A 12,643-nucleotide genomic window follows, 5' to 3' on the forward strand; every position below is an offset into this window, starting at 1 on the left:
GGGGGGAAAGCTGGGAGCTACCTGAGGAAAAGAAACACAAAAAAACTAAACAAAAAAGACGCTCTCCCGCCGCAGCACCCCTCCCGCTGCTGTCCCCAAGGCACTGGGACCCAGATCCGGGCAGAGCACCCATCAGAGGGCCGGTGGCAGGCGCTGGATGAGTCTCCGGAGCCAGAAGGAACTGGGGAGGTCCCACCTGGAGTGACCCACAGGAGCACCACACCGAGGAAAAGATGCATTTCTTCCCCCAAAAAAAAACCCGCAGCCCACGAGCCACTGCAGCCCCTCCTGACTGCCTCTGACGCAGCTTCAGGCTGAAGCAGGGGCAGCTTGCAAAACCCCAGAAGGCAGATTACATCTCTGGTGTTCCCCATCTAAGCAGGAAGCAACACGGTCCCCATCAGCGCTTTAAAGAGGATGTTGTATGGTTCAGCTTGCACTTAAATTGCCAAAAATAACCAGCCAGAAAGTACCGGAGCTGTATGGGAGGCGGGCAGCGGCAGGGAGAGGCTCTGGGCTGCAGCAGCGGTGGGATGTTAAACTGCATCTGGGCAGCAGGCTGCAGTCCCCTCTGCAGTGCGGTGCCGTCCCGGCCTCCCGCACCGCGAGCCCTCGAGCAGAGGGGCTCCCCCCTCCCCACCCTCAGAAAAGAGGGACCACCTCATCCGAGTGACAATATAATTTTGTTTATTTTCCTTTAACACACTGCTGGTTAAAACTGCCAGACAGTAGATTTCAGAACATTCCCTCAACCAAACCTGGGGAAATTAAAAAATAAAACCGCTACCATGTACCAAAAATAAAATAACCCACCCCCACACCCGTCTTTTCCCCGAAACTAGTCCCTGCAAAGCCAATGCAATCAGAAATAGACATCTGTGCTTTTCACCCAGGGCCCAAGCTTGCTGCAAAACAAACTAGGAAAATGTCACTGCAAGTTGTTATAACACAAAGCAATGGACAGTAAAATAAAAAATCCTCCTTAAAAACCCTTTGTACTGGTGCCAAGTACAGATGGAGATCTCTCCCCACACTGCTTTAGCTTTTACAGACAACCTAGACCTGCAGCTTCAAGTAGTTTGTGACGTGTCCTTAATGCCAACAGCACAGGTCACTTCCACACATCCCAGCCTACACAGCCGGGCGCTACGGAGCACCGGGACCACCTGCCAACACTAAAAGCTGCTATACTGATGGGACCCAAACATCACCGTCACCTGCCCAGCATCTCACAGTCCTGGCTACTGGCCTCCTGGCACGAAGCACAAATCCTGCCTCTGCTCTCATGTTCTCTGGGGCTGCTTTACCAACCTGGCTGCTTCTCAAGCAGGAAAGCCCCAAACACCAGATGCCCCCATAGAAACCACGAAAAATTCAAGCCCCTACTTGCCAGCAAGTTTCCAGACACTGCTTCACTCCAGCGCCCCAGCTCAGGAACTGTTTTAGAGTGACAGAACAGCCGTGGTAGCACAAGCAAGCGCATCCCCACTACGCGTGACTGGGAACAACTCCAGGGCAGAGATGCCGCGTTTCCTAAATTCACACTCTACCCAGCTAAACTGGTTCAAGCCGTACTTTTGCCCCTTGCGTTGAAATCTCCATCACACAAACTCTTTAGCAGAGACCTTTGACGTTTGCAAAAGATTATTCACATTTTCTAATCAGCCAGCACTGTTCCTAGGAGGGAGGAAAGCACTTCTGTTTTATTGATTATTTTTTTCCTTTTTTTTTTTTTTTTAAATAAAGCACTTTTGGGGAAAAAAAAAAATCAAAACCTATCAATAACCTGCAGTAGCGTCCCACTGATCAGCCTGGGGACAGCGCCGCCACATCCCTCCCCCTCCCCCATCTTCCCCCCAATCTCCAAAAATAGTATTTAATATACAGCAATAAACTCTGAGCGAGCCAGAGTCCTGGAAGACACGGACCTGCTTTCACCTCTCCTGTCCAGCCCAGCACCATTTCAATGTGGTTGCTACTATACACCTGGGACAAATCCCTTCAGATCCAAGGTGAAACGCGGGTACCCCAGCCCCGCTGGGCAGCGCACGAAGCAGGGGTGCAGCACAGGAGGCCGATTTGTGGAATCATGTTTCTGAGCCTTCACAGCTCCAGCCCGGTGGTGTGTTTGTGCCATTGGGAATACCTGTCTGAGCCTATTTGGGACTAGCTAGTGAAGACAGACTGGTGGAACCAGGCTGACGTTAAAAAAGCATCTTTGAATTGTATTAGACTTTGGCATTTGTTGTGGAGATGTAGAAGCGCCAGTAGGTAAATTAGCTCAGTGCTGGCCCGGCTCCCATTTCTCTTGGATTCTCAGCAAGGATATTTCCCTCCCTACCAAATAAGTGCAAGAAGCAGACGGATCTCTGCCACATTTGAGCATAAAACAGAGGCCAAAACACTTGGTACTTCACAGCTGCTCAGAATCTGTCCCACATCAAGGGCTGAAGCTGCTCTGCTGGCCCTCTCCCTCCTCCTGCTGTTCTCCATCAATCGGGCCTGTTCAGCCCAGGCTTCCCATATCAAGACATTTCTCTGGCTGTTGCAACCCCATTTCAACTTAAAGGACAACCAAAGGACAAAGCACAGGCCCCTGCATCCTGTTCAGACCCAAACTGTGCAGGGCAAGCCCTTGGCGAGAGAGCTCGGGGGGCAGGACCCCCAAGTCACACTCCACACATAGAAGCTGTAAGCACCATCCGACTACCAGGACCTGGCCATGACTCACTCGGCTCTGAACTGCGCAGACACACAGGCTCCACACTGTCTGGAACTTCTCCATCCTGCCTTCGGGAGATTTCTGGGGGAGACCAGACCGAAAGGAGCTCTTCCAGTTCTTCTATCCCCTGCTAGGCTTTTTTCCCCATTGACCTCAAGGGCTGGAACCAAAGATACTCGCTCGCAGTTCTCTGCTTCAGCTGTGACCTCCGGAGCTGGCATCCAGGGACAGTGAGACAGTCCCCAGCTGATCACAAGGGCAGGGAATGCCTGTCCCTTGGGGAAAAGGAAAAAAAAAAAATTCAGAAGCTCCTTAAAAAAAAAAAGAAGCTTCTTCAAATAGACTTTTATTCAAAGCCTGAGACAAAGGCACCAAAAAGAGAAGGGAATTCATTTGGCTTTCTGCTCACTGCCACCTGGGACACTCAAAAGGGTCAGAGCTGTTGTTTCATTCACACACACACAAGGGGAAAATGACCTGGCTTAAAGGTATGAAAGGAGGGACTGATGGGGGGTAATCAAAACACGCTTTGGAACCACTACCCTGAGGCTGAATCCAGGCCCAAAACATGATCAGTGGTGTCATCTCCCCTTTATTAAGTGGAAGCTTTATTAAAATTGCCTTATCTACCCCTCTCTACACAACCGCTCCACCAATCAAGCCAGGGTCTCTTCTGACCCACACTGCTGCCAAGGGACACATGCTCCATCTGCCTGCTGCTGACACCAAAGCACGAACGGGCTTGTCTCTAACCAGTCTTAGTTAAGCACCGCCTTGGATGTTCCCTCAAACACCTGTGCTGGAAATCTACAGCCAACCCAAACTTTTGCTTTCCCTAGTCAGGACCAGGTACCTCATTATACCCATCTGGCTGGCTTGCAGGTGCCAGACAGAGATGTCAAAGGGAACCAGTCTGAGTATGCCATTCCCAGTGAGGTGCTGACTGGTTATCCCCTGCTATCCTCCTGTTTGAAGGCTCCTCCAGAGGCAAACCTGTCAGGAAGGGATGGACCAACAAGGAAAACTGCTCATAGCACCATAACAGGGTCAGGAACCCCCCCAACCACCAGCTTTGTAGTGACAAAAATGCATAAAACCAGAGCCAAAACAACTAAATTGAAGCCACGGAGGATGAACTTTCCTCCTCCCTATTCTTACTCAAATAAGACAAATTAATTTGAACTGAGCAACTGGAACACAACAGATCACACCCTGCACAGCTTTGCCTTAGGGCAGCTGATGGCACCAAAAGGGTGCCCTGGCTGTCAGGAGAGGCAGGAATAAACTATCCTAGATGACTAGTCTCCGACTCTTGCACAGTGAAATGCACACCCCTTTTCTCATGCTAGGCAAGGTGCAGAGATTACTGAGTGAGCCACAAGAAGCCGAGTGATTCCCTGCTTCCAGGATGCTCAAATAAAATGGAACCTAAAAGGCCTGGAGGAGAACAGCTCCTTACAGAAAAGCCTGCTTTCAAGCTCAGGTTCTTTGCTTAACAAATCAGTGCAGTTCATGCTTCTCAAAACTGATAAAGATCTAAATGTCTCTGTGCTCCATTAGAGCAGTCCCAAAAACTCTGGAGAATCTCTGCAGGCACTGTCACCAAACAAAACAGAGCCCATATTTTATAAGTACTAGGATTTTAGCAGCTAGAAGATGAAGGAGACAACTTCAAGCTTACCCCCTTTTCATCCTAAGGTTAGTTCTTAAGATCTAATTTCTCTAAAGCCTGTCTTCTCCTTCTGGTGTGGCAGGGACCCTTTTGCTTCTCCCAAAGTTACCACTTTGGAGAGAAGGGGTGTTACCACTCATGCAACTGGAGAGAAGGTAATTAAGGTCCTACTGCTTGCTTTTTAGCTCACAGACACAGAATTAGGGTCAGGCCTTTAGCAGTGATGTATGTGATCAGAAAGGCAAGGTTCAGTGCCACTGCTGCACAGAGCACTGCTTTGACACCTCCCCCAGCTCCTATTCTGGAGCCTGTGAGCTGGTAGCTCGTATCACAGCTTGAGGGTTAGGAGGAAGAGAAGGCTTCAGGTGCTACCAGAAGAGCAGAAAGGCTGCTCCTCCACTTTCCTTTAAAAAAAGCCTTCCAGAAACTAGGGAAGTGTGCTGACCCTTTTCAGCTCAAAGAAAGGCTGAGCCACTACAGAGGATCAAACCCACGAACAACCGCTAGGAAAACTCAGGCCCCAGGAGGAGCAGGAGCAAGGAGGACATCGCTCAGTGCAGCTGCTCTGGGTAAAGAGAGAGCACTTCTGAGAACAACAGAGAGAGCATGAGGTAAAGTGTTCTGCGAGCCCAGGGCTAACCAGGATCGAAGCTGACCCACAAGGACCCAACCATGCCTGGGGCAGATCCTGCTCCAGCACACAGAACACCTCCCTCCTGCTCAGCACATCAGAGGCCAAGACTGTCAGAAGGCAGCTCCTCAGAGCCTGCAGCTCTGGATCAGCTGGCACAGCGAGGGGTTTCACTCTGCTCAGCCTCTGTCAGGCAGGCGCAGGCTCTGCATGTGGAAACAGAAGCCTCTTGCAGAAACATCCCCGGGGAAAGTGGGTGACCTTGTCTCAAGTGTTCTGCTCACTTCCACATCTCTGGAGGGCATCAAACCACCTTTCTCTACAGGACTGAAATGCTGGACATCTGCCCCTTCACCACAGGGCCTTGATACGTAAACGGCCGAGCTAACTGAAGACACTAACCAACTCCACTGCACTTCTCACCACTGCAGGCAGGCCTGGTCCCTACGACAGGGAACGAGAGCTCACAGGGAGCATCTGCAAGGTTGCTCCACTCTGTCCTATGGCACAGGCTGTTCACCGTCATTGGGCGGGGAGCTAACCATTAGGAAGATCAAGGAACAACTCCAGAACCTCCTCTCTAGGTCATCAGATTCTCAGCTTCTTCTGAAGGAGAGGTCACTTGCTAGAAAGGGCAAAACAAAGAACTGGGCTTAAAATGAAACCTTTGAAAAGAAAAGGATATTAAAGGAAACAAAAGCCATAATCAATACAGAAAACAAGTGCATCTGATCGACGCTAACAACGTCAGCCTCTTGCAGGCTACAGCAGAATCCCTCTCCAATGGATCTAACATTACAATTGTCAGACTAGGAAAGTCTCTCCCAACTGGTGCAGCATATCAGGCCAGAAAAATCCCTCTGCTCCTGGCGCAGCTTGCGCCCTTAGGAGGTGAACGTCTCCACAGAAGCTGAGCAGCTAGCTGGAGTCTTGGTATCTTTATGCAGACGAGTACCATACATCGTGTTGCACACATTCAGGGAGATGCCGAGCCAGGCTCCATCCTCCATAGTCGTTAGTCACCCAACAGCACCACAACATTTCCACGCTCCCGGACAAAACATGTACCCAGGCCTGGTTTTAAGAGCTGCTTCCCTGCTTAAGGAACCGTATTCCACCCAGCAAAGGCAGAGATCTCACAGTACATGGCTTTCTCTCAGTGTGGGACGTGGCCCAGGACTGCCAGCATCAGCTTCCAACAGCCCAATACACAGACAGCCAGGACTCAGTTTACTCTTGGATGCCCCAGGGAGGACTGGAGGCTGCACATGGTGCGAAGGGGAAGGCGAGGGCCTCGCTGCTTGCTGGCAGGGGGAAGGTAAGCTGCCTCTTACCTGGACCTGCTATTCATTCCAAATTAATCATCTTTTTTTTTTTTTTTCCTTAAATTATGAACAATATGGAGAAATTGAAAGCAACCGTATTTGGTCCAACTCCTTCCCTCCCAGCCCCTTGGCTGATGCTCTGTGGGGCTTGCTCTCACAATCGGCAGAGGCAGAAGAGGGTAGGAATGAAGACACCGAAGGCCACCAATATAGGAAACATGAGGCTGCTGTTGTCCGAGGCATAGGGGTTTGGTGTGCGTGGGCCTGACTGAACCCGGTTCTTATTTGCCTGTTTTTTAACACTGGAGCCATCATCATATTCATCTTCATCATCATCTTCCTCTTTTTTCTCCAGACCCGGGTGCGGCTGCAGCTTTGGAACATCTGTTGGACAAGACAAAAGGTTGTAAGGAGGCAGGATGTCACCTGGGAAATCACCCAAGTCACTCCCTTCCCCTGTCCCTGATCCAGCACGAACATGGGCAATGGGGCACCTGACACCACATCAACACCATGGCCAGAGCACCCAGGAAACAGGACTATCCTCCCTCACAGAGGCTCACACCACCGTTTCTTCCCTCCATGATGCAAGAGCATCTAAAGACCCAGTCTGCAAAGAAAACGACATCCCTCCGCTCCGTCTAACTGCGATACAAGAGAAGTTACAGCACAAAAACACACTTACAGCATACACAGTCAGATATCGCAGCTGCTCAGCGAGTTCTAGCCAAGAACAAGCACCTCCTGCCCGCAGAACCAGCAGTGTAAACAGGAAGGGCATCTACCCTTTCCACAAATGGTCCTACCTCACATCACTGCACCCCCCAATCCCAGACCTATCAGAGCAGCAGGGCCCAACCCCACTCAGATCCAGTCCTCTGAGCATGGAGCCTGAGCTGCAGGCTCCCCACACAGCAAGGTGTCACCTGGCCACAAGGTTACACACCAAATCATCATCAGCATTTGGCAATCCCTGACCAATAGTGAAGCAAACTGATGCTTTGGTCAGCCAGCGGTCCTAAACCTCCTGTGTTCAGGAGCTAGAGGGGCTCCAACTCCAGCACAGACTTACAAAGAGGGTGATGAAAGAAAGAGCAAGGATTTTACTAGCGCTCCCCACTGCTGTCCAGAGGAACTGGGATAAAACACTGCCTTGTCCACGAACCGAGAAGGCAAAACAAAGTGCCAGGTAAGAAACACTTAACTACTAGCTAAAAGATCTCCGCAAATTACTTGTCTGCAGGGCTGCTGCTAACATCCAAGGCCAGAGGGAATTTATCTGTAGCTATAAGCTAAGACTGACCAGACATGTTCCCTCCTCCTCTACCCCACATGCAGGAAGTCCCGAATGAATGAAACTGATTTTTCTTATTCCAAAAATGACACAGCTTTGTGCACTTGGAGCAGCAGAGGGACACTACACACCTATCTCGCCCTGCAACTGCACTCTGTGGGAACTTGCTGAGAAAGAAACAGTTTTGGCAGAGGTAGGTGAGCAAGAGCTATGATCTCATGGTCTGAGAAGCAATAGGCTGCTCTCCCAAGAGGAGAGCGCCTTCTGGCTCAAAAACTGTGCTTACCTTCCACAGTTCCTTGCAGGATGTATAGGGCACAGATTTTTGGATTGTCGTAGTAGCCCTAGAGAAAGCAAAGAAGGAAGTCAGTGCTGCAGCTTTGAGGCAAGAAACATTCCCCCCACCTACCATCACCTCTCCTCCCTCAGCACACAGCTGCATCACATAGCTGGGGAAGAGCGAGAAAAGAAAGATCAGGGCTCAGCCCAGCAAAGCTTTTTACCTTTACAAACTCAATGTGGAGCTTCCCCGTGAATGTGGAAACCTCTCCCTGGACGCTCAGTTTCCCCTTTTTGATACTCATGGGAATGATCTCATCATGAGCCGTGCTGTGTCCAACTCTGTCAAAAATGTCCAAGTCCTTCACCACCACATGCCCATTCAAGCGAACATCAAATACCTTCAGGGTGGAAGAAATGACAGAGTGTCAGAACGGATTCAGGCATGTGACAGTTGAAAGGGGAACAGAACAGGAAAGGTCTCTGCTTGTTATGCACCCAGGACCAAAGAGCATTGCAGCACACGCTGTCCCACCACACATTCCACTCCCTTGAGAAGGATTCAGAGGCCAAAAGCATCCAGTTAAGGACACTGAAGCATTAACATTGCTTTCAAATACCCCGAAATCTGCCGCCTCCTTTTAAAATAACCCCTAGATCTGCTGTTCAGAACTGAGCACAGCATAATTTTATTCTGGTTTATTCATACTTTTCTTCTACAGCTTTCCACCTACTGGCTGAAGACCTGCTCGTACCACCCCAGGGTGGCTGCTGCACACCACGCCCCAGGGAGTTAAGCCATTTCTAACAAACAGCCTGCAGCAGAGCAGAGAAGAGGAAACAAGATGATGAAGGACACAGGGTTTGAAGGAGGTAAAATGTTGAACTGCTAACCACATCTGTGAATTCAGAGTGAAAGTCCTCCTCAGGGCTGTAATGACTCAAACTTCACTCAGCACCTGGGGAATCCCAGCAGAACCACATGAAGGAAGAGGAACCAAAGATGCCTCAGCCCTTCAGTTTAATCTGAGGCAGCTTTTTGCATCCATTCTGTAAGCCAGCCCCACCAGTTCTGTTCCCTGAAATACTTCTCTGGTAGGAGGCAGCACAGTGCTTAAGGAGCAGGGCTCTAAAGAAGCTGATGGAGTTGTGGGAAAGCCAGAGTAAAACACACACCACCTCTCTCCCAATTTATCACAGGGCTTTGAGTTCTTTGTGCTTTTGCTTCCACGTCTCACATGAGGAATTTCAAAAGTGGGCAAGGATTATTCTTCACTAAAGAGCAATAAAGAGGGCTGAATTTAACTCTGTGCTTTCAGGACCAGTTTGAACCAGTATCATCTTACTACATTCATAAAAAATGTTTTAAGTGTGTTATTTAACCCAGGTCAGTTCCCCAATTCATTCTGTGCAATACTTCCTTCAGCAAAAGCATGCTGTCAAGTCAGGAACAAGTGTTCAGGAAGAAGGCAAAAATACTTCTGAGAACCAGCACAGCCTAAACAGATCATAAAAGTCTAGTGCTAGTTATGTTTAGTTGCACGTGTTTGTTTGAATACTTCGTAATGCAATTTTCCAAGCCAACTGTGTATCTGTAATGTGGAAGAGAGCTCGAAGTTTCAGTGCTCATGAGAGCTCTAGGGACTAAGTTAACCATTAGTGCCTTACTTCAGTCCTTTCTCCAGCGTGCAAAGCAGCAGAGGCAACCTGGACACACAAAGTCTTAGCCAGGAACTCACATCAAAGATATGAGCAAGGAGCTGTTGCTTACCTTCTGTTGAGACTGTGCAAAATAGACCTCTGCAAACTTCAACACCAGCACATAGTCACCCTCCTCTTTGATGGGAACTTCATAGCCAAAGGTTTCCTCATTGTAACGCTCAGTCTGGTACAGAATCTGATCTTCCGCATTGGACCGCAAGATTGGCAGCTTCATACCATAGTCAGAAGCTGGGTTTCAAGCACAAAACAGCAAGAGGAAGGGTTAATTTCTGAGGCAAATGGGAGAGACACTTTATATACTCTTGAAGTGCTTAACTCCCTAAGTGGCCTTAGCACTTACACCCTTGTCAGACCTGTCTCCTCTCCTTGCTCTGACCAGGAGGCGGCACTACTGGAGCAGAAGCAGAGGTAGCCAAAGCCCCAGAACCTGGGTCCTGTAGAAAAACAGGTCTGGACCTGCTATAGTCTAGGACACAGTAAACTCACTCGCATGGTTTCAGAAAGAAGAGTCTGTTTCACAAACAAGGCACCAAGCCAAAGGACTTGGCCATTGACTCCTGCTTCACAGAGGGGAAAAAAAACCCCTAGAATACTTTTTCAACATTTTCAAATTACAAACTCCAAGTACAAAACCAAAATGGTCAGCGCAGTACTGATTCGACTCATTAATTCAACAGATTTGAAGTTAGCTGTTGATGGCCTCAGATTTTAGAGACTCACCCTCCTCAAGTGAAAACCTGGGGAATGCCAGAAGGGTAAAAAGCATTAGACATATTACAAAACCCTTTCTTCTCACCACAAGCACGCAATACCTGCTAGCTTGAAGACAGTAAGAAGGAAGCAAGAAAGATACAAGGGGTGCAAGAGCACCAGCCGCTTTGTCAGCTGCTGTTCCCACAGCCACCCAGATGAAATGGGTGCTGCCTGCAGGCATTTGAACATCCCCCCGAAAAGGGCCCAAACAACATTCCCAAATGGGACAATATCTGAGAAAACAGCCAAAATATTAAAATTTGCCTCTTCTCAGTCATTATTTCACCATCTCTAGAACAGCCCTCAAAAGCTCTCAACCTGATTTGACATTTTGTTTTGTCAGGGTTACTGTACAAATGCAAACTGATGTATGCCTCAAGACCTCAGAATCAAGTAATTCTATGGACACCACCTGCCCACTGGCACTTCAGTCAGGAGAAGCTGATCCAGACAAGGTTCTCTGCTGACACTTGCCACTTCCACCCCCATTTCCATGGGAACAGACACTGCACTGACCAAGACAAAGCAAGAACTACTAACCCAGTGCGCATTGCCAAAGATGGAGCCAATGCAAACGAGCAAGAGGAAATTAATGCCAGTTCTTAGTCTCCTGTTTCACATACAGCTACTCAGACAATCTTCTGTTTCTCTTTACCACTTGAACACGGGCGCAAAGGCTGAAGACTCTAATTACCAGAAATACAGAGGGTGAAAAGTTTGACCTGTCCTCCCACACAGATATTTCTGGCCAGCTACAGATTACAGTGATAGCGAACCAAGGACTGCACAGAAGTCAGCTCCTATTAGAGGAAAGGCTGCATAGGAAGAAAGTCCTTTAATAGCCAAGAAGGTAACTGGAGAGGAAGACCTGTCACCTGCGTATCAGAGGTCTGTTGACATAGCTGTGAAAGTGAGCTTGATTTCACAGTGCGCTGGGTACACTGAGAGGTAGCTCAGCAAGAGACGAGCAGTACACATTAAGCTGCGACTCAACTATGTTTGGCACCTGGCTATTCTGTAATTGCCATCAGCACATTTTGTCCTTTAGGGCACAGCATCTGAACCAAGGCTTGAAAAAAAAAAAAGAAAAGGTTTTAATTTGCCCAGAGGCAGTACAGCACAGAAATGCTATCCCTAGGTTGTTTTCACCCAGTCAGCCACCTATTTCTGCTGTAGCCATTACATGCCTATCAACACAGAGAGGAGCCCAGAGTAAACTGAAACAATGGTGCAATAAAAAGCCATTGAGGAAAAAGCAGCTGAGAGCTCAAAGGAGTAAAGTCTCCTCCGCCGTGCCTGGCACAGCTGGCTGAAGCAGGATTACTGGAACAGCCTGCTGTTCAGAGACACCACAGGCTTACCCCAAAGAAAGAGCATGTCACAGTGTGCATGAAAAAGACCTTTTTTCCCTCCTCAACTCAAAAATAAATTGTTCAAGTCCACAAGGACATTCTCCTTCAAGTCACAGACGTGAGAGGTCTGTGAAGGGAAGCCGACCTACAGCTATGAGGGCACCTTGTGTGACTGAGGCACCAGCTTCCACGGGGGTGAAAAACTCCTAACAAACCATATTAATATTTAAATGTGACCTCCTCTGCATCCATTGTGCCCATACAGCTTTCCATTCAGGATGGCACTCATGCAGGGTTAAGCAACGGCAGTCCTAGCTGTATAGCACAGGACAATTCTCACCATCCTACACTGAAACTGTGACGGTTAGACTTAGATAGCTCATCTTCTCTGCACTCCACCACTGACCTGTAACTGACAGCAGAACAGCTCAGCACAGCTAACTTTTCAATACAGTTGTAAATTAACTAAGTTTTGGTGCACCCATTATCAGAAACACACAAAATGCATACAACCTGAGCCGTTTCAGGGGAAGTAGGAAAAGGTAACCCAAGTGCAACCGCAACATTAGTCCTCCATCCTGTCCTTTCAGGTAGATAGAAGCTTTTACCGATTCAGAAGTTAGAGCAGCTGATCATATCTCATCTGCCTCGACTTCTGCTTCTGTCCCTGCCCTGCGCTTGACCACCCACCCTGCCAGGACTGGAGCAGCGGAGCAGACCACCCAGCAGCACCTTCCTCCTGCCGGCACCAGCCACGGGGCTCCAGCCGGCAGCCTGCGCTCTTCACCGTTGGACCCAGGCTGCCGGTGGCAGGCATCGCCCCGCACCGCCGGCCATTCCGCCGCGCAGCGCGGGCAAAGCCTGTTCTCACTTTACCGAGGGCGCTGCAGGCT

General features: G+C 49.1%; 2 protein-coding genes across 2 annotated transcripts in view; both read right to left on the reverse strand.

Moving 5' to 3' along the window:
• UNC119B (unc-119 homolog B (C. elegans)) overlaps positions 1 to 1,483 on the reverse strand; it is a 5,169-nt gene extending 3,686 nt beyond the window's left edge. The window contains exon 1 of the mRNA XM_009888612.1: positions 1,387 to 1,483. Coding sequence (XP_009886914.1) covers positions 1,387 to 1,483 — 97 coding nt within the window. The remainder of the gene's footprint in view (positions 1 to 1,386) is intronic.
• A 4,789-nt stretch (positions 1,484 to 6,272) lies between these two features.
• On the reverse strand, positions 6,273 to 9,872 carry MLEC (malectin). Its single transcript, XM_009888586.1, has 4 exons — positions 9,695 to 9,872; positions 8,148 to 8,324; positions 7,931 to 7,988; positions 6,273 to 6,734 (listed from the first exon to the last, which is right to left on the reverse strand). The coding sequence occupies exons 1-4, from the start codon at positions 9,857 to 9,859 to the stop codon at positions 6,505 to 6,507; spliced, it is 630 nt and encodes a 209-aa protein (XP_009886888.1). The 5' UTR covers positions 9,860 to 9,872; the 3' UTR covers positions 6,273 to 6,504.
• Between the last annotated feature and the right edge of the window lie 2,771 nt (positions 9,873 to 12,643).

This window comes from Charadrius vociferus, unplaced genomic scaffold (genome assembly GCF_000708025.1).
Source record: "Charadrius vociferus isolate BGI_N301 unplaced genomic scaffold, ASM70802v2 scaffold917, whole genome shotgun sequence".
NCBI lineage: Eukaryota > Metazoa > Chordata > Aves > Charadriiformes > Charadriidae > Charadrius > Charadrius vociferus.

Bases quoted from the DNA above. Each gene is read 5' to 3' on its own strand.
- MLEC (XM_009888586.1), bottom strand. From the start codon at position 9,859: ATGAAGCTGCCAATCTTGCGGTCCAATGCGGAAGATCAGATTCTGTAC. The intron at 7,989-8,147 runs GTAAAAAGCTTT...TGCTTTCTCTAG, and splicing joins TCCACATTGAGTTTGTAAAG to GGCTACTACGACAATCCAAA. The intron at 6,735-7,930 runs GTAAGCACAGTT...CTTGTCCAACAG, and splicing joins CCTGCAAGGAACTGTGGAAG to ATGTTCCAAAGCTGCAGCCG.